The sequence below is a fragment of the Tupaia chinensis genome, unplaced genomic scaffold, assembly GCF_000334495.1.
Source record: "Tupaia chinensis unplaced genomic scaffold, TupChi_1.0 Scaffold144168_1, whole genome shotgun sequence".
In the NCBI taxonomy this organism is placed as follows: Eukaryota; Metazoa; Chordata; class Mammalia; order Scandentia; family Tupaiidae; genus Tupaia; species Tupaia belangeri.
In genome coordinates this window covers 219,764-237,778 of record NW_006204024.1, presented here as the reverse complement: position 1 = coordinate 237,778, position 18,015 = coordinate 219,764, and the positions used below count along the sequence as shown (strand labels likewise).

The window sequence follows — 18,015 nt, the reverse complement described above, 5'->3', positions numbered from 1 at the left end:
GGGTGCCACGGGGATGGGCCCAGGACGACCCTGGCCTTTTCCGACTGCTCAGGCGGGTTCTTCCAGTTGGCACCCTCCTCTCGTCTACAGACACTCTCCAGCTACTGCCTCGGGCAACCTCCAGCTGGCGATAATTTTTCCATACCTTAGTCACCACTCCTATTCGCTGGGGCTGGTCAGTATTTCTGCCTCGTAGGTTTCTAGTGAGAATCAGTGACATGACCCACGTCGAGTATTTCAGAGTGGTCTGTGGGTAACACCCCAAATACTACTGTGACGAACTCTGGGGGGCAGGGTAGGCAGGTAACAGTGCCCCCATTTTACAGCTGAAGACACTGAAGTTCAGAGAGGCCCACAGCCAGGAAGTGCAGGAGGCGGGACCCCACCCCAGGTCTCCTGATTCCTGCTCCGTGCTGTTTCCAAAGCCTGGGGTCAGGAAAGTAGCCCCCTCTCAACTTCTACCGTGTCTCAAGTACCAGTGGCTATGCAGCAATCTGCGAGGCAGTTCTGGTGCAAGTTCACCGTGGGGGATTTGAACTTGTTGTTTGGACAGTGGAGCAAACAGCAGCAGTAACAGCAGCAGCGGTATGGCTCCTGCCCAAGTCCTAGCTGTGGGCACCGGGCCTCTCACTGAGCAGGCGAGGCTACCAAGGCTCCATGTCTTAGCTGCACTGCCACTCAGTGGACCTGGGCCAACACTCAGTGGACCTGGGCCCATGTCTTCCTGAGTTCATCTCATGTCCATGGTCAGGGGTGTCCTGTGAGCAAAGCTTCCTGGGCCACCAAGGCTAGAGAAATGCTAGAAACTGTCTCCCCACCTCCACCAAGCCTTGCAGCGTAGGGCACGGAAGGGCCTTGAGAAGCCCACAGCACAGAAACAAGTTGCCTAACTCAGTGTTTCTCCAATTTTAAGTTGACCCTGGAGCTCTTTTATTCAAGGAATTTACTGTGCCAAGGAATCCCAGTAGTAAGAGAGGCAGAGAAGCTCATGGTGGTCAAGGTCCTGCGTTCCCACATGGCTGACCACAGTTTGAGTCTCGAACCCGGAGGCTTGCAATTCATGCCAGGCATGTGCATGTGCGTGCCCAAAATCCCAAGAGGAGAATGGAGGAGAAGGGACTGCGGCATGGCCATCCCCATGGAAGGGTGATTTCTCATTTTCCCTCTGTGTCCCTGACTCTCTCCTGCAAGTGCAAGTGCTCTAAGGCAAGCACAAACATAGACATAGCTTTTTCCAGTACACATTCTCCATGAACTACGTGAAGACCCCTCACGTGTCAGTGCACGGTTTGGAAGTGGCAAATCTAAATCATGCTTTTTCCAGCAAGTGGTCGGTGCCTTCCTGGTCCCGGAGGTGAGAGGGCTGAATTGTCAGTGAACGTCTATGAACACATGGCCCCGCACCTTCCGATGCATGGTGGGGAAGTCAGCGCCCCTTGGCTGTTTCTGCTCCCAGCTCCTTCCCATAGAGGGATCTGGGTCTGGTCGGTCGTCTCCCCTGCCCTGAGCACCACACCCCTCCTGTGCCCACTTGCAGATGGACGATGCGGGTCAGTACCAGTGCCTGGCAGGGAACGAGGTGGGTGCCGTGAAGAAGGTGGTGACCCTCGTGCTGCAGAGTGAGTCTCGACATACCCTCTTGGCCCCGGGCTCTGTCCTCAGCAGGGTGGGGGCTTGTGACAGGGGTGCTCAGGCACAGCTGGGCTGTCTGATAAGAATGGGGAGCAGAGGGGAAGGCTGGGGACTTAGAATTCTTGAATATTTGCTGGGAACACACAGCTGGAGTGTTTCCCAAGTGTGATGAGATGCGGGTCCGCTGGGAGCAGCCAGTGGCCCTACGGCCAGATCGGGAACCGCTTTTCAGACTCAGGGCCACCAGATCATAGCACAGTGCCAGAGTTTGCCAAGCAACTCATACTTCACGAAGTGCCATTGGAACCTCAAGGTAACCTGCCAAGTCTTCTCAGTGGAAAACCTCCTACCCGAGAGGAATGCACATGGACGAGATCTCACGTCCTGGTGCACGGCTTGGCGGGCTTTACCACGTGAACCCACCATTCACCAGTTCCCGGCCCAAACAGTACAACAGAACCAGCCCCCAGGCCCCAGTTTATCCCCTATTAGACACCACCCCTGCCCCAGTAACCAGCAGGTTTTGCCTGCTTTCCGTTTTTGTTTTTAGTTTTTGCTGTAGGGTGCCTGCACTCACCGAGGAGAGAGGGAGCATGAGAAATCACCTCCAGGGAGCATGGGCACACCACAATCCCTTCTCCATTCTCCTCTCTGGATTTTGGGCACATGCACACATGCCCAGGGTGATTCTCAAGCTGCTAGGTCCAGGACTCAGACAGTAAAACTAGCAATTTGGGACCCAGTGCCTCAATTTCCGTGCCACCTCTTGGCCCTGGTTTTCCCTGTTTTTATTTAAAAAAAAAAAAAAACTTTATTGAGCTATAATTTATATACTATAAAATTCACCCATTCACACAGCCGATTGTTTAACTTTTAAAAGGAAGAGAATCTGTCTGGTGTGTGTGTGTGGGTGTGTGTGTGAGCAAGCACGTGCCTTCTGGCTTAAAAAAAAATAAAAAGGATGGACAGACATTCTGACACCTGCTATGACACGGGTGAACTTTGAGGACGTTATGCTCAGTGAAACAGGACAGTTACAAGAAGACAGACACTGTAATTCAGCGGTTGGAAGCACCTCGAACCATCAAATTCAGAGACAGGAAGTAGAGTGAGGTGGCCTTGGGACAAGGGAGTGGGCTTGTTTGGGGAGTACAGAGATTCAGTTCTGGAGGATGAGGAGTCCTGGAGAATGGTCACACGATAAGGTGACACACTCACCACTACCAAACTGACACTCACGAGCATTTAAATGGTATATCTTGTTACTTGGTTTTGCTAAACCACAACTTTTATAAAGTAAAAAGATTTGCCCGCTGCTAGTATGCAGTGTAGTGATACCTAGTAAGTTTACAGGTTGGACAGTATGGCCACAGTTGTTTTAAGAAGTCTCTCTGCCCCTTCACAGTTCACCTGCTCCCACCCCCAGCCCCAGGCAGTTACTGCTCTGTCTTCTGCTCTCTGTCTCAGTCGATGTACTTTTTCTGGAAGTTTTGCATGAGCAGACTCGAGCAGTCTTTCCGTCCCGGCACCCCTCGTGTGCCATGTTCATTTACCACGCTGCAGTGCGCGTCAGTGCTGCGTTCCTGCTTGCTTGCTCTAGGGCACCTGCACTGGCTGCGGTCAGAGACAGAGAGCGAGAAATCACCCCCGGGAGATTGGACCTGCTTCAATCCCTGCTCCTCCACTCTCCTCGTGGGACTCGGGGCACACACGCACATGTGCCTGGTATATGTTTACGCTACTGGATGCAGGACTCAGACCATGTCGTCAGCCATGGGGGATCCAGTGCCTTAACCTCCACACCACCTGCTAGCCCAGACCCATGTTTTAGTTGAGTTGCTTGTCATTACTGAGTTGAAGAGCTCTTTGTTTTCTTTTTAATTTTTTTATTTAAGGTTTTTGTCATAGGCACACACACTTGCCAGAGAAAGACAGAAAGGGACAAAGTGAGAAATTACCCCCGCCCTGGGGGATCACTGCACCATAATCCCTTCTCCTCCTGGGATTTGGGGCACATATGCCCAGCATGAGTTTCAAGCCACCAGGTCCGGGACTCAAACCATGGCTGACTATGTAGGAGTCCAGTGCCTTAACCACTACACCACCTGCTGGCCCAGACCCATGTTTTAATTGAGTTGTTTGTCTTATTACTGAGTTGAAGAGCTCTTTATAAGGAGTGGATACGAGCCCTTTATCAGACACAATTTACAAACGTTTTCTCTCGGTCTGTGGCTTGTTTGTGTGTGCTCGTGATAGGGCCTTAAAGAGCAAAAGTGTTCAAATTTGGTGTAGGGACCAGCAGATGGCATAATGGTTACATCACTGGACTCCCACATAGTCAGTTTCAGTTTGAGGCCCGGACTTGGTGGGTTAAAATTCACACCGGGTGCATACGTGTGTACCCAAGATCCCGAGAGGAGAATGGAGGAGAAGGGATTGAGACGTGGCCATCCCCCCTGGGGGGTGATTTCGCACTTTCTGTCTGTCTCTCCAGCGAATACACATGCTCTTAAAAAAAGAAAAGAAAAGAAAAGAAATTTGGTGTGGTCCTGGCTCACTGTGGTGGTGCAGGAGGTAGGGTGGGTGTTGCCATGCATGCTGGAACTTTATAGGATAGGTGCTGGGTTCAGTCCTTGGGTCAGCCTGAATACCTTGAGCATTCCTGTGGCTGTGTTCATGATCCTGAGTGGCTGAAAGGCCCAGGGGGTTCAGGGTGTGGCCCTGTCAGGGGTTCCCATGTCTCTTTTTTTTCTCTCTGTCTCTCAAAACATGTCAAATTTGATTAAACCCAAATTTATCAGTTTTGTATACTTTGGATCATGTGTTCAGTATTGCTTTTTTCTTTTCTTTTTTTTTCTTTTTTTTTTTGAGAGGCTTTTGCTATAGGGCACATGCACTCTCCAGAAAGACAGAGAGAGACAGAGAGACAGAAAGCGAGAAATCACCCCCCGGGGGGATGGTCACGCCGCAATCCCTTCTCCTCCATTCTCCTCTCAGGATCTTGGGCACGCATGCACATGTGCCTGGTGTGAGTTTAAGCCACCAGGTCTGAGACTCAAACCGTGGTCAAGTACATGGGAGTTCAGAGACATAACCACTAGGCCAACCGCTGGTCCTGCCTTTTATTTTTAATTTTTTAATTTGCCAAAGGGTGTATGCACTTGCTAGAGAGAGAAATAGAAAGTGAGAAAGCCCCTCCATGGGGTATGGTCGCACCGAATCCCTTCTCCTCCCTCTGGGATTTTGGGCAGACATGCACACATGTCCAGCGTATTTTTTAAAGCCTGTGGATCCAGGACTCAAACTGCATGGTCAGCCAGGTGGGATCCAGCCACCCTAACCACTGGCCATAAGCTGGCCCTGGTGTTATGTGGTGTTTTTTTTTTGGAAAGGTTTTTGCTATAGGACGCGTGCGCTCGCCATTCTCCTCCGCGCCCGGCGTGAGTTTAAGCCACCGGGTCCGGGACGCGAACCGCGGTCGACTACGTGGAAGTCCAGCGACATAGCCATTATACTAACTGCTGATTCCCAGTCTGGTGTGAGTTTTAAGTCACCAGGTCCAGAACTTGGACCACAGTTAACTACATGGGAGTCCAGCAACGTAACCATCACGCCACCTGCTGGTCCCAGGAAGTTACTTTTTAGTTCTAGTCACTTGCTGGCAGATTTTAACAGTGGAATAACAGAGTCATTAAAAACAGGTATTCCGTGTCGTGGAAGGGCAGCTGTGGTCCATCGTGGAGTTTCGGTAGGCGGGTGTGCAGGAGGTAGTCGTCCTGTCACAAGGTGTCAAGGACAGAAGCAGAAATCGTTGGGAGGGGAGAGGAGGAGTCATTCGTGAGCCTCACTCTCTCCTGCTTTGTATTTCTAATGTACCTAAAATGTAAAAGCAATTCGCGTTTCTCAAATCTGCCCACGCCTCCCGCAGGTGCCCCCGTGTTCGAGGTGGAGCCCCAGGACATGACAGTGCAATCTGGGGAAGATGTGGCCCTGCGATGCCAGGCTGCTGGAGAGCCAGCGCCCACCGTGGAGTGGCTACGGGCGGGCCGACCCTTGAGGGACAGTCGGCGGCTCCGGACTCTGCCTGATGGGAGCCTGTGGCTGGAGCATGTGGAGGCTGGGGACACGGGCACCTACGAGTGCGTCGCTCACAACCTCCTGGGTTCTGCCACGGCCCGGGCGTTCCTGACCGTGAGGGGTACGGCACGTCCCTGCCTCTGCCCACACCTTCAGGGACATGGGCAGGACCCTCTGCACACAGGGGATTTGCGTGTTGCCTGTAGGGGACCTGATCTGCTGCCCTGCCAGCTCCCAGCTTGTCTCTTTGGTCACAAATGTAGAGAGAACAGGGGTGGGGGGGCTTATGGGTCATCCTATCTACCTGCCTGCTTACCACTGGGGGTACTGAGTCTCAGGGCATTAAATGTCTTGCCACTTAGGTTGGACAGGGCGGCCTGGCTGTTCCCCTTGGTTGGCAAGGATAAGGGTGCGCTTTTAGATGCTCCACAACCCCGTGAGCTAGGCAGAGAGAGGCAGGGCTGTCCATGGTGCTCTCAGGGCTTGCTATGAGATCTATGGATTCCTCTTTGTCTCACACCGCACACGCCTGGTGGCCAGGGTCCAGCCTCGGCGTGGGTGGGTTATCTCGATGGAGGCGGCGCTAGAAAGAAAGGAAGACTAAGGCCTCGTGCCTTTTCATGCACGTCCTCAGCCGGACACTCCCAGAGATCGCTCTCTGAGGAGTGACAACTGCTAGGAATCATCGAGCCTTTTTATTGAAAATGTGATACATGCAAGTAAATGGGTGAGGGGCAGTAAAAGATTTACTCTAAGGAACAGGGTATACAAAGCATGGAAGCAATAATTATAAAACATGCTGTTTGTCTTGTTAGCTCAGGCAAAGTCAATCACAGTTCTCAGGATGAGGAAGTCCATTTGTCTGCTGTATCTTCTTCTTGGATCTTGATTACTGGGAAGAGTCTTTTGAAGAGGGGGCTTGCAGGATGTTTGACAACTTCAGTCCCGGGCCAGGGCGATAACGTTGCTGGTTACAATGACCTAGATGGAAATCTTGTCTTGCTAAGTAAAGACACAGTTAATATATGGACTATCTATACATTACAACAATAGAGGGTGAGTCTGTGATTTATGTGGGAAAGGAAGATGATCTTGTATCTCAGGAGACAACATAGGATGTTTTATTAGCAGTTTTTCATGGTCAACAGCACATAGATGAGAAACTCTTTGTAGTTGAAAGCTACCTGTTGCTTTAGATAAGAACTCCCAGCTAAAATGGTTAATCTTTCTGTGGAGCCCTCAGCTTTGTTTATTCTGTTGTCCCATCCAGGCTTTTTCCTCTAATAAATCTGTGGGTTCCTGCATTTTGTTTGTTGAGTCTTGTCAATTAGTGAGTTCTGTTGTTTTATCTCTGAGTCTCTGTTATGTGTTGAATGTGCTGACTTTGCTAGTGTGAGTTAACTTTGGCCTGTAGCTTTAACAAGGGGTATGTAAGTAAAACTAACCTTAAACTAACTTAGTCTACATATGCTTCTAATGCTAATTTGGTTTATACTAACTTAATCTATATGTTAATTTTGGCTTAAAAACAGACAGGTGGGGGAGTCTTAAACTTCCTGGTCCTCCTGTCAGTCTTAGGGAACCACATTCCTATAAGATCACTAATTGGCTTTATTGCAATGATTGGGGGTGATGGTTTACCCTTGCAGGGTACCGTAATAACAGTAAAACTCACGGCAGAGAAATTGAATACCGGCCAGTTCAAGGACACAAGGGAGAGCTCGTAGACTGGGCCTTGCCTCAGTTTCTTCCCAGTCCAGGCCTTGCCTTAGAATGGGAGGCAGCATCCTTACCAGCTTGTGTTGCCTGCATGGCCCCGTCACCTGGTGGTTGGGGTGCATCCCGGTACCACCAACCCCGCCATCTCAGGTTTCCACAGTCAACTCCCTCCTCTCTTAGGTCAGACCATGCTTCAAAGTGAGGAAAAAAACTAGCCCGAGAAACCACAGTGACTTTGTGGCTCCTGACCTGTGCAGAGGAAAGTCATGGAACACAATTGCTGAAAGGCCCATGCCCTCTGTAGCATGTACTCCGCACGTGACTTCAGTCCCCTTCCCTTTCCACAGCAGACATCACTAATCTATCACCACACACATCAGACTCTTTGCGTAGACCCCTTCTTCAGGCAGCACCCCTTGAGTAATTGGAACTGAGACTTGGGGGACACCCTTACTGGCCCCTAGACTCCCCGTCTCCTGTGAGCAGGGGCAAGATGCCAATAGATGCTGCTCTGACAGTTTAGGGGTTCTCTGACTCCCAGCCAGTGAGGCAGTCTCATGGGGAGCTCCAGGCCTGAGCAGACCCTGGTCCTATTTCAGAGCTCGATTCCGGTTCTGCCTTTGCCTGTTGATGAGCCGCTGGTCCAGATCACAAAGCTCTGCATGTGGCCTCTGAATTCACTCCGTAGGGCCACAAAGAGGGGCCTAAATACCATCCATTTATTGTGTGAGAAATCCAAGATGGCGACATCAATGGCAGGATCGTTCTCCTCTGAGGTCTATAATAAGAACTGGGCTGAGGCTACTCCCTGGCTCCTGGAGGCTTGCTGGTCATCTTTGGGGTTCCCTGGCTTACAGAAGTATCACCCTGATTTCTGGCTTCATTTTCATGTGGCACTCTTCCTGGGCTCTCTCTCTCTGAGTCCCACCCCCTTCTTTTCCTTAGTTGGCCAGAGAGCACGTGTGCTCACCAGAGAGAGACAGCGGAGAGGGAGAGGGAGCAGGAGAAAGCACCCCATGGGGATGCCTCCCATTTCTCCATCCTGCCGGGATCTGGGGCATGCGTGCACACATGCCTGGCCTGTTTCTCAAGCCACATACAGGACTTGAACTGTGACTGGCCATGTGGGATTCAGCTCCCTTAACCACCAGGCCATGGGGCCAGCCATAAATTTCCCCTTTTGGTAAGGACACCAGTCATCCTGGGTTTGGGCTTACCCTAATGACCTCATTTTGACTTGTTTTTTGTTTTGTTTTCCCTGAAAAAACCGTGTCTTCAAATAAACTCACATCCGGAGGTCCCGGGTAAGGAGTTCAGCGTGTGAACTGGGGCGGGGGACACAGTTCAGCCCAGAACAGCCTCCTTCTTTTCGAATGGAAACAACTCTTTGTCCTCACATGTGCTCACTGTAGGAAGGCCAGATGACACAGAAATCGGCAAAGAACGATGTGACTAACCCCATAGGCTCCTTACCCAGAATAGCCAGGCGAGGGCTCGGGGCGTATCTCCGCACTTCTCTGCCTGTACAGAGGTGCACTTCTTCTTTTTATAAGTGAGGTCCGATTTCCAGGGTTTTCTTGTTTGCTTTGTTTTTTTTTTTTTTTTAGGCTGTTTCTATAGGGCACTTGAGCTCATCAGAGACAGACAGAGAGAGGGAGAGTGAGAAGTCTTACCCAGGGGGACGGCCATGCCATCATTTCTCCATTCTCCTCTCAGGACTTCAGGAACACACGCACATGTGCCCGGTGTGATTTTCAAACCACCGGGGCTGGGACCAAACCACAGTCGGCCATGTGGAGGTCCTGCTCCTTAACCACCACACCGCCTGTTGGCCCCTACAGTTGTCTTTTTATCAGTATTTTTATTTGCCAGCAGGTGCATGCACTCGCCAGAGTAAAGAGGAGGAAGCATCTCCTAATGGGATGTGGTCACGCTGCAGGCCCTCTCCTCCACTTCTCCGTGCTGTCAGGGCTGGGGCATGCACACACATGTGCCCAGCATGTTTTTCAAGCCACAGGGACTGGGGTTCAAACCACGCTGTCGCCCATGTGGGAGCCAGCCGCCTTAACTGCCAGGTGATGGGGCCGGCCCTACGGTTGTCTTCCTGACCTGCTGCTTGCCTTGCCCACTCCCCGATGAAAGACCGAGGCCCCCCTTTCTGCTGGTCTCAGGAATGTTCTTTACTCTTCATTTCTGTTGTCTTTTAAATAAGCACTGTAGTTTATTTCTCCAGTGTCCGCTTCACAAGCCACTCGGTGGCCCATCTCTGTGCAATGGCCTGAATATTCTTTAGGACAAATTCCTCCAGGGGTCTTGGGAAGGAAAGGGGGACTCAAAGTTTTGGAGGCCCCGATCAACCAGCCCCCCCCCAACCGCCGCCGCTTCCTCTCTCCTTCCCCATCAGCCTGAGGGTCCTGACCCTCGCCCTGTGGGCAACGCAAGGCTGTGATCCTCCCCACACCTCGGAGGTTGACATGGCTTGCCACTCCTGGGCTGGGATTTCCTGTCCCCTTGCCGTGCCCTTCCTGTCCCCTCCAAAGGACTCGCTCAAGTCCTGCCTTAGCTGCTGCTCCCATCTCCATCCTCATCCCCTCATGGAAGCCCAGTGCCAAGTCCGTGGCCTTCCTCCTGCCCTTCCCATAAACCTCAGGGCAGTGGGTACTGACCTTGAGAAACATGCCAGATGGCCATCGGATCCCATCAGCCCCCAGCTGTGGGCTGCAGGAATTGGCACTGCTTCCTGGAATCCACGCAGCAGCCTCCTGACTTACCCATTTAGGGGCCTGGCAGAGGAGTGTTCCATGTTATTTTTTGACAGATCCTGGGCAGTTTGATGTTAATTTCCCCTGAGAGCTGCTGGGAGGAAAGGCAAACTGCTGTCTCTCGCCCCCTGGGTGCCGTCTGCTCAGATGAGCCCATTAGGCAGAGGAAGTACCCCCACGCCTGCGCCTGCGTCATCCATTTGATTAGTGCTCGAGTCTGCTGTCAGACTGCCTGGCGGCTGTGAGGACCCCAGCCCCACCCAGCCAGATGCATGGCAGAGACAGGGCTGCTGGTGGAGTGCAGGTGTTCCTGTGTGCCCCGCCATGTTCCTGTGCGCCCCTGGTCTTCCACGTGTGTGTGGCCCACCTCCTCATTTTACGAGAGGCCACCTCGGGTGTGGCTTGGGTCGGGCACGCCCAGGTCTCAAGGGAGTTAGCAGAGCACCTCTCCCCAGCTCCTGGCACCTTCTCACAGCCACCTTCTCTTTAGGGGCCAGGACCCCCTGGGCATTGAGTCTGTCACTCATTCGTTATGTGTCCTTGGACACGTTTCTTCTGAGCCTCAGTTTACCCCTGAAATGGGGCTGACGGCGCCTGCCTGCTCTGTGGGCTCCGGGTGGATAATGAGTACCACTGTGGTTCTCTTCCTTCCTCCCAGGGGAGCCCCGGGGGAGCCGGGGCAGCATGATCGGGGTGATCAACGGCCAGGAGTTCGGCGTGGCCACTCTCAGCACCAGCGTGCAACAAGAGGCGCGTTCTGGGGCCGCCACGATCCGGAGCAGTATCAGCCGCGTCCCAGCCAGTGTGGGTAAGTGGGGCCAGAGGGTCCCAGGCAGCTGGGCCATGGTCCCAGGCCCAGTCGTCCCGGATGTACGCTGGGCCAGGAGGAGCCATGCCTGCACTCCGAGGGCTGCTCGAGGTCTGCCTCCTGGACAGCATGATCTCTGGGTCCAAGTTAGGGTGGGCTTAGGTGTAGGTGGCTTCCTCTGCACCTCCCAACCCCACAGGGCTGCAGGGCTGTGACAGCGTGTAACTCGAGACACCCGGGGTGGGTGTGTATGTGTGGAGGTGGGAGCTCAGGGCCCTATTGCTGCTGCTAAGGCCAGGGCCACTGGAAAGGTGAAGGGTCGACAGTGAAGACTCAGGGACACGGGCTGGAGGGGTCAGGCAAGGAAACACGGAGAACCATGCTAGCTACAAAACCTAGAGAACCAAGTTTGGTTTTGGTTTTGGCTTTTTTAGATTTTTTTAGATTTTTGCCATAGGGTATATGTGCTGACCAGAAAAAGAGAGAAAGAGAGGGAAAGTGAAAAATCACCTCCAGGAGCAATGGCCATGCCACAGTCCCTTCTCCTTCATTCTCCTCTCAGGATTTTGGGCATGCCTCCACACATGCCTGGCATGTTTTTCAAACCACTAGGTCTAGGACTCGAACTACACAGCAGCGTGAGGTCCAGCCACCTTAACCTCCACACCACCCAACCAAGAAATGTCCACTTGCCTACAGACTCATAAGATAGTATGTCCTGAGCAAACAGAACATTCTGGAGACTAGTGAGCCCTGTTAAAATGGACCTTTCCAGGTACGCAGCAAGGAGAGGGCAGTGCTGACAGGGTGGAGGACAGGGCAGTGCAGACAGGTCTTCACTAAAGCAGCCCCTGTGCGCTGCCTTTGACCTCCGTCCTGTGCAGCGTCAGGGGATGTCGGCCAGCGGTCACTCAAGCTGGCCGTCAGCAGAGAGCACACGGGGCCGGATGCTGTGCAGACAGGCACTCACTCCCGCCGCAGCGCCTGGGAGAACATGTGGCTCTGCACCAGGAGGCCAGGCTCGGTTCTGTGGAAGAGGGCAGAGAGGCTGAGAAGGTTCTGCCCGTGTACAGGCCCCCAGGCCCTCCCACTAGCATCTGGTGCCGCCACCACCCTGACCCGAGCCGGGGAGCAGGCAGTGCTCCACCCCTTGTCCAGGCCGTGGCCCCTCCTGGTCCTATAGAGACACAGGCATCACGTGAAGGTCTGGGAATCCACGCCCGGGGCAAGGTTTTGGCTCTTTTTTCTAAGTCAATGATCTGGAATAACCCTCCGCATCCTGGACTTTTCCAGAAGGTACCTGCAAGCTAGGAAACGGTGGTTTTCAGTCTGGTTCAGCAAGTAGGTGATGATGGCCGTGTGCCCCTGGACCTGTGACCTGACCTCTCTGAGCCCCAGCTTTCTCCATCACAAAGAGGGCTCCGTGCTGACCCAGTGGTCCTCCCGTCTGTATTTGTTGACTTGAGTTGAATATCAACAAATTACAGGCACTTCTTTGACCCGCCCACAGCACAGCGGCTAAGGGTGCAGGATCCCACCTCTGAGCATGGTGCGAATCCCAGCCCCGGCAGCTTGAAAAACATGCCAAGCACGTGTGTGTGTCCAGAATCCCGACAGGGAGGAGGAACAGAGGAAAAAGGATTGCAGCATAGCCTATCCCATTCGGGGAGGGATGCTTTCTTTTCTCTCTCCCTCTGACAAGTTTATGTGTTCTCTGTCAATAAAAAAACAATTTAAAAAAACTTGAGAACTTCTTACAGGCCAGCCCAGGGCCTGGTGGTTAGGACGCTAGAACGCGTATGGTTGACCGTGGCTCACAGCCGACCTGGCGACAAGAAACACTCCCGGTTCTTGTACGCGATGCCCTGAATCCCGACGGAGAGTAACGGAGGGAAGGGGTGTGGTGCGACCACGCCTCTCGTCTCTCTGCTGAGTACACGCTCCCTCTGGCAATTGAACTTTTTTTTTCACAACTACTCTGGGAAGTAGATATTTACCTTCACCATTTCCAGGGCCTGGTTAAGTAACTGGTGTCATAGTCAGGAGGGAGGAGACAGGCTGAGCTCCTCCAGGGGCACTGGGAGCCATGGAGGGACCTTGAGCAGGGGAGTGTCTGCCCCAAGGATCCAGCAGAACCAGGCCTCTGTGCCCTGCCATGTCCAGGGCCGCTGATGCGGGCACTCGTGGTCACCATTGCCCCTGTCTACTGGGCCCTGGCTGGAGAGACTGGGGAGGCCCTGAATGGCCACTCCCTGACGGGTGGCCGCTTCCGGCAGGAATCGCACGTGGAGTTTACTACAGGTGAGTAGGGACTGCAGTGGGCCAGGTAGGGCTGAAGCCTGAGCGCAGAGCCTCCCCCGTGGTGACTCTGGGCGGTGTGACTGGATTGCAGGGGAACTGCTCACCATGACCCAGGTGGCCCGTGGCCTGGATCCCGATGGCCTGGTGCTCCTCGATGTCCTGGTCAATGGCCTCATCCCTGAGAGCCTGGCTGACGCGGACCTCCAGCTGCAGGTGCGGGCCATACCCCGGTGGGCAGACAGGTGGATGAGAGGCAGCTGTCCTCCAGCTACAGGCCCCCTTCCTGACACCCCAGCCAGGGCTGGTTGTCATCCTACCTAGGACTAGCAGGTTCCCCGGGCCTCGCCTGGGAGCCCAGGGGAGGACGCCATGGACCCGGCTGCTTCGAGACGGTGCGTTCTCCCATTCCCCAGGCATGAGCACTGGGGACAGGCCGGCTGCCCAGGCTGCCCAGCTCGTCAGAGGAGAGGCTCGCCCAGGTCTTCCCCCAGCCCCCTGAGATGGGGCTTCGGCTCCGGCTGTTCTCCTCCTCCTTCAGGACTTCCAGGAGCGCTATGTGCAGACGGGACCAGGCCAGCTGCTCGTGGACTCCCAGCAGCGCTTCCTCCTGGGCGGCCGCCCCACACTCCTACGTTGCAACCACAGCATCCAGTACGCGGCGGAGCGGGGCCCGCAGCCCCAGCTGGTGCAGCACCTGCAGGCCTCAGCCGTCAGCGCGGTCTTCGACCCCGGGACCGAGGCCCTGCGCTTCCAGCTCTCCACGGCCCTGCAAGCCGGTAAGGCCTCATCCTTTGTCTCCACCCCTCACTGTCACAGCCGAAAACTGCCAGGGGCCCAGATGCGCAACCTCACCCCTACATCCAGCTCCTGGTCTGTCGCCCTACCAGCACCCCTGCCCCGCCAACCCACCCATCCCCACTCCAGGGACACAGCTTTCCAGGCCTCCCTTGTTCAAAGTCCCAGGGCCCTTCCCAGGCTCCAGAGTGAAGGTCCAGGGCCCCCTGCTGATGTCCATGAGCTGAACCACACTCACCCTCTTTTTTTTTCCCTAAGAGATTTTTGCTATAGGGCACGTGCACTCACCAGAGAGACAGAGAGAGAGAAATCACCCCCAGAGGGGATGGCCACATCGCAATCCCTTCTCCTTCATTCTCCTCTCGGGATCTTGGGCACGCACGCACACCCTGCTTGAGTTTTAAGCCACCAGGTCCAGGACTTGAACCATGGCTGGCTATGTAGGAGTCTAGTAACATAACCACGACGCCATCTGCTGGTCCCCACACTTACCCTCTTAACCCGAGGGTGCTGTACCAGAAACCCCCAGGGCCAGGAGCTACCGTGGGAACCCTGGAGACTCACTGAACACGCCAGTGTTTCCAACCAGTGATGTTAAAGACATGTGCTCTCGTTATTCAAGGTCCCAAAACAGTTTTAACAGGGCAAGGGACATTGGTAAGGGCAAGGCTTCAAGGCCAGGCAGACCCTGCCCGAATACCAACTGCATCACTTCCAGCTGCGGCACCCTGGGGGCGGTTCCCTGGCCCTCCCTGAGCCTCTGTGTCCCGGTCTGCACAGTGTGCGTGACACTGCCTCCCTTGCGGGTATCGGCACTAGAAGGGCTCTCTACACCCTAGCCTGGCACCGAGACCAGGTGGCCGTCCGTAGGTTACTTAGGCTGCCTGGCTCTTTCCTGTCTCCAGAACCCCGTGTGCCCACCCTGCCTCTAATCCTGCCGCCATCAAATGCCACCGCTCGCCCATGTACACCGCCGAGCGCAGCTGCTGGTGCTCAGCAGCGCTCTGCCCGGTGACCTGCGCCTTACCTTCTTAATTCACTGCCCCGCCCACAGGAGCCCCTCAGGGAGCACAGGCATGACTGAGCAAGTTCCACAGCACACTCCGATGGCCCGAGGGGGCGAGCTGGCAGAGCCCGGCTCAGGACTGGCCAGAGCTCCGCTGGGGGCGGGGGTGGGGGGCTGCCTGGCAGAGCTGGCTGCCAGCTGCCAGCCAGGGCTGTGGCTGGGGCAGCCTTGGAAATGTGTGCACTTGTGTCCTTAGGGCCACCCCTTTTGCCTTGCAGAGGACGATGACGCTGGCTGCCCTGAGGGCTTTGACCTGGACCCCCAGGGAGAGTTTTGCGTGGGTAAGCAACCCCCACCCCAGCATGGATGTGGGATGGGTGCTCTGTCCAGCCAGCAGGCAGGAGGGCCTGTGAGCGCAGACCACCAGTCCCCTCCCCGCCCCCAGACAGGGACGAGTGTTCGGATGGCCCCAGCCCCTGCTCCCACTCCTGCCACAACGCACCTGGCCGCTTCTCCTGCTCCTGCCCGGCCGGCTTCGCCCTGGCCTGGGACGACAGGAACTGCATGGGTGAGTAGCTCCCAGGCCAAGCGGTGCTGCCCAGACCTGGCCAGGCCTGCAGGAGGGCCCCAGGTTCACACCTCCCGAGGTAGCCTGTGCCTGAAGGCATCGGATGCCAACCTGGGGTTTCAGTGCCCTGTCCTGGCAGCACGAGGGCTGCAGGTGGGAGGGGTGCAGGTATGGAGGGGCGGGGATCCCCAGACACATACGTAGGTCACCACGTGCTCATGGCAGTCACACCGCTATACCAGCACAGGGCCTCAGGAGTGCCCCACGCTCAGGCCACTGGGGTGGGCGAGCACACCGATGGGCCTTTGCCTCGTGGCCCATGTGACCCCTCCGGGAGGTGACTAGATAGCAAGTCTGGCCCAAGGACTTCCTAGTGCTGATCCCATCTGCCTCACTCCATGCCCACCGGAGGGGCCTGGCACTGCCTGGTCTCCATGGAGACATTGTCACCTTGTACCAGAAGCTGCAGGTCGAAGCCCTCAGGGCCCTCGAGTGGGCTCTGAGTCTTGGGGAGGGGGGAGGCAGGACGCTGGGATGAGCTAGTAGGAGAGGTGGAGGCCTTCACACAGGAGGCTCCTGGGCCTGGGGCTGAAGCCTGAGGGGGCGGGGGATGGCCTGCGGCCGGGTTCGTGCAGCCGTCTGCCTGTCTGCCCCCCAGATGTGGACGAGTGTGCATGGGACACCCACCTCTGTCAGGAGGGACAGCGCTGTGTGAACCTGCTGGGGACTTTCCACTGCCTCCCCAGCTGCCAGCCTGGCTTCCGCGCGGCTGCTGATGGGGCCAGCTGTAAAGGTTAGGGGCACGCGTGGGCCCATCGCACACCTGTGTAGCCCCAGGTGGCCAGGTTCAGCTGATGGGGGCCTGTGTGTCACGGGGGTCCGGGCTTCCAGGGAGACTGGAATGTCTTGGCAGGAAGGGCACAGAGAGGCGGGGGACAGCTGAGCTGGGGCTCCAGAAGCCCGGATGTGGCCCAGCCAGGCCCAGCAGCCTGAGCGCCCTGTGACTGGCGCCTTTCCCTCTTGGGCCTCAGGTTCCTATTTATCTGGTGAAGAGGGGACCAGGTGTGGATGGCAAGACTGCCCCTGCCTCTTCCCTCTTTCCTATCGTGGGTCATACCCAGCCTAGAGGCAGCCTGAGTTCTCAGCACAGCCCCCCTGGCAGCCACCACGGGCCAGCTGCAATTACCTGTTGAGATGAAGCCAGTGCCAGCCCTGGACAGAGGACATCTAGGGCCCCTCCTGCTCTTGTGTTCTATGGTGTCATGGCTGTGGGTCCAGCTGGCTCCTCCGAGGAGGCTGTCCATTGCAGGGGACGCACGGTGGGCTCGACCCAGAGGAGGCAGCCATCTACCTCGGAGGGCCTTGGGACCCTCAGCAGACCCTGAGCACCCAGGGCTCTCCTGCCTCCTGCCCTCCTCGTTTCTGGCCGTTTCTTTAGTCTCTTCCCGCACGCCAGGCTCCTGGGTGCTCGCAGTATAACCTGATTCCTCCTCACCATGGCTCCAGGGAGAGGGCCCGTCCTTGCCCCCTCTACAGATGAGGAAACTGAGGCTCAGAGAGCGAGACGCACTCGCCCTAGGACTAGAATATGGCAGAGCGTGGCCCCCACCTGTGAAGCCTCTCCTTCTCTTGGACCCGGAGCCCTCCCAGTCTCTGCCTGGCGTAACTGGCAGGGATGGTGTGAGCTCTGGCATCTGGCCTGGCGGCAGTGAAGTCAGAAGGGCACAGCGGTGGTACACCACATGAGGGAGGGGTCTGGGCTAAGCTCTGCCCCTGACCACGCACCTGCCCCCCAGATGTTGACGAATGCCTGGAACAGCTGGACAAGTGTCATTACAGCCAGCTCTGTGAGAACACCCAGGGCAGCTTCCACTGCAGATGCCCCCGAGGGTATCGGACCCAAGGCCCCGGCCTGCCCTGCCTAGGTAAGGGGACACCCCTACCCTGCTGGGCACTGCTCGGCACCCCTGCTCAGGGTCAGGCATGTTTCCGGCCACAGGGCCAGTGAGCTCTGAGAACACAGAACAGAAAATGCTGATCACACACTCCCAGGTATCTGGACTCCAGCTTGCCCTGCTTGTCACACTGAGGCCTCACTCCCAGCCCTGGAGCCACTTCTCCAAGGAGGCTGGGGAGGGGGAGACAAGTGCAGGAGCTCAGAGAGGCTTAGGAGGTAGAACGGACCTAGCTGGGGTGCTAGGGGCTGGGGGTGGCAGGGAGCTGCAGCCTGGCGATGAAGGCTGCGGGAGGCTGGGCCTCTGAGTCACGCCAGCAACTCAGTGAGGCGCTGAGTGGCCCGGGAGGTAGGCTGCGGGCAGCGGGTGAGGCAGCTGGACCCTGGGTAGCC

The 18,015-nt window shown here is 55.8% G+C and overlaps 1 protein-coding gene across 1 annotated transcript in view; it reads left to right on the top strand.

Annotated features, from left to right (window-relative positions):
• The window catches only part of HMCN2 (hemicentin 2), a 170,726-nt gene that overhangs the window by 147,823 nt on the left and 4,888 nt on the right, over nucleotides 1-18,015 (top strand). The window contains 10 exon segments of the mRNA XM_014583202.2: nucleotides 1,538-1,619; nucleotides 5,561-5,830; nucleotides 10,849-10,998; nucleotides 13,162-13,299; nucleotides 13,391-13,512; nucleotides 13,838-14,075; nucleotides 15,379-15,441; nucleotides 15,546-15,668; nucleotides 16,327-16,461; nucleotides 17,465-17,593. Of these exon segments, the coding sequence (XP_014438688.1) occupies nucleotides 1,538-1,619; nucleotides 5,561-5,830; nucleotides 10,849-10,998; nucleotides 13,162-13,299; nucleotides 13,391-13,512; nucleotides 13,838-14,075; nucleotides 15,379-15,441; nucleotides 15,546-15,668; nucleotides 16,327-16,461; nucleotides 17,465-17,593 (1,450 nt within the window).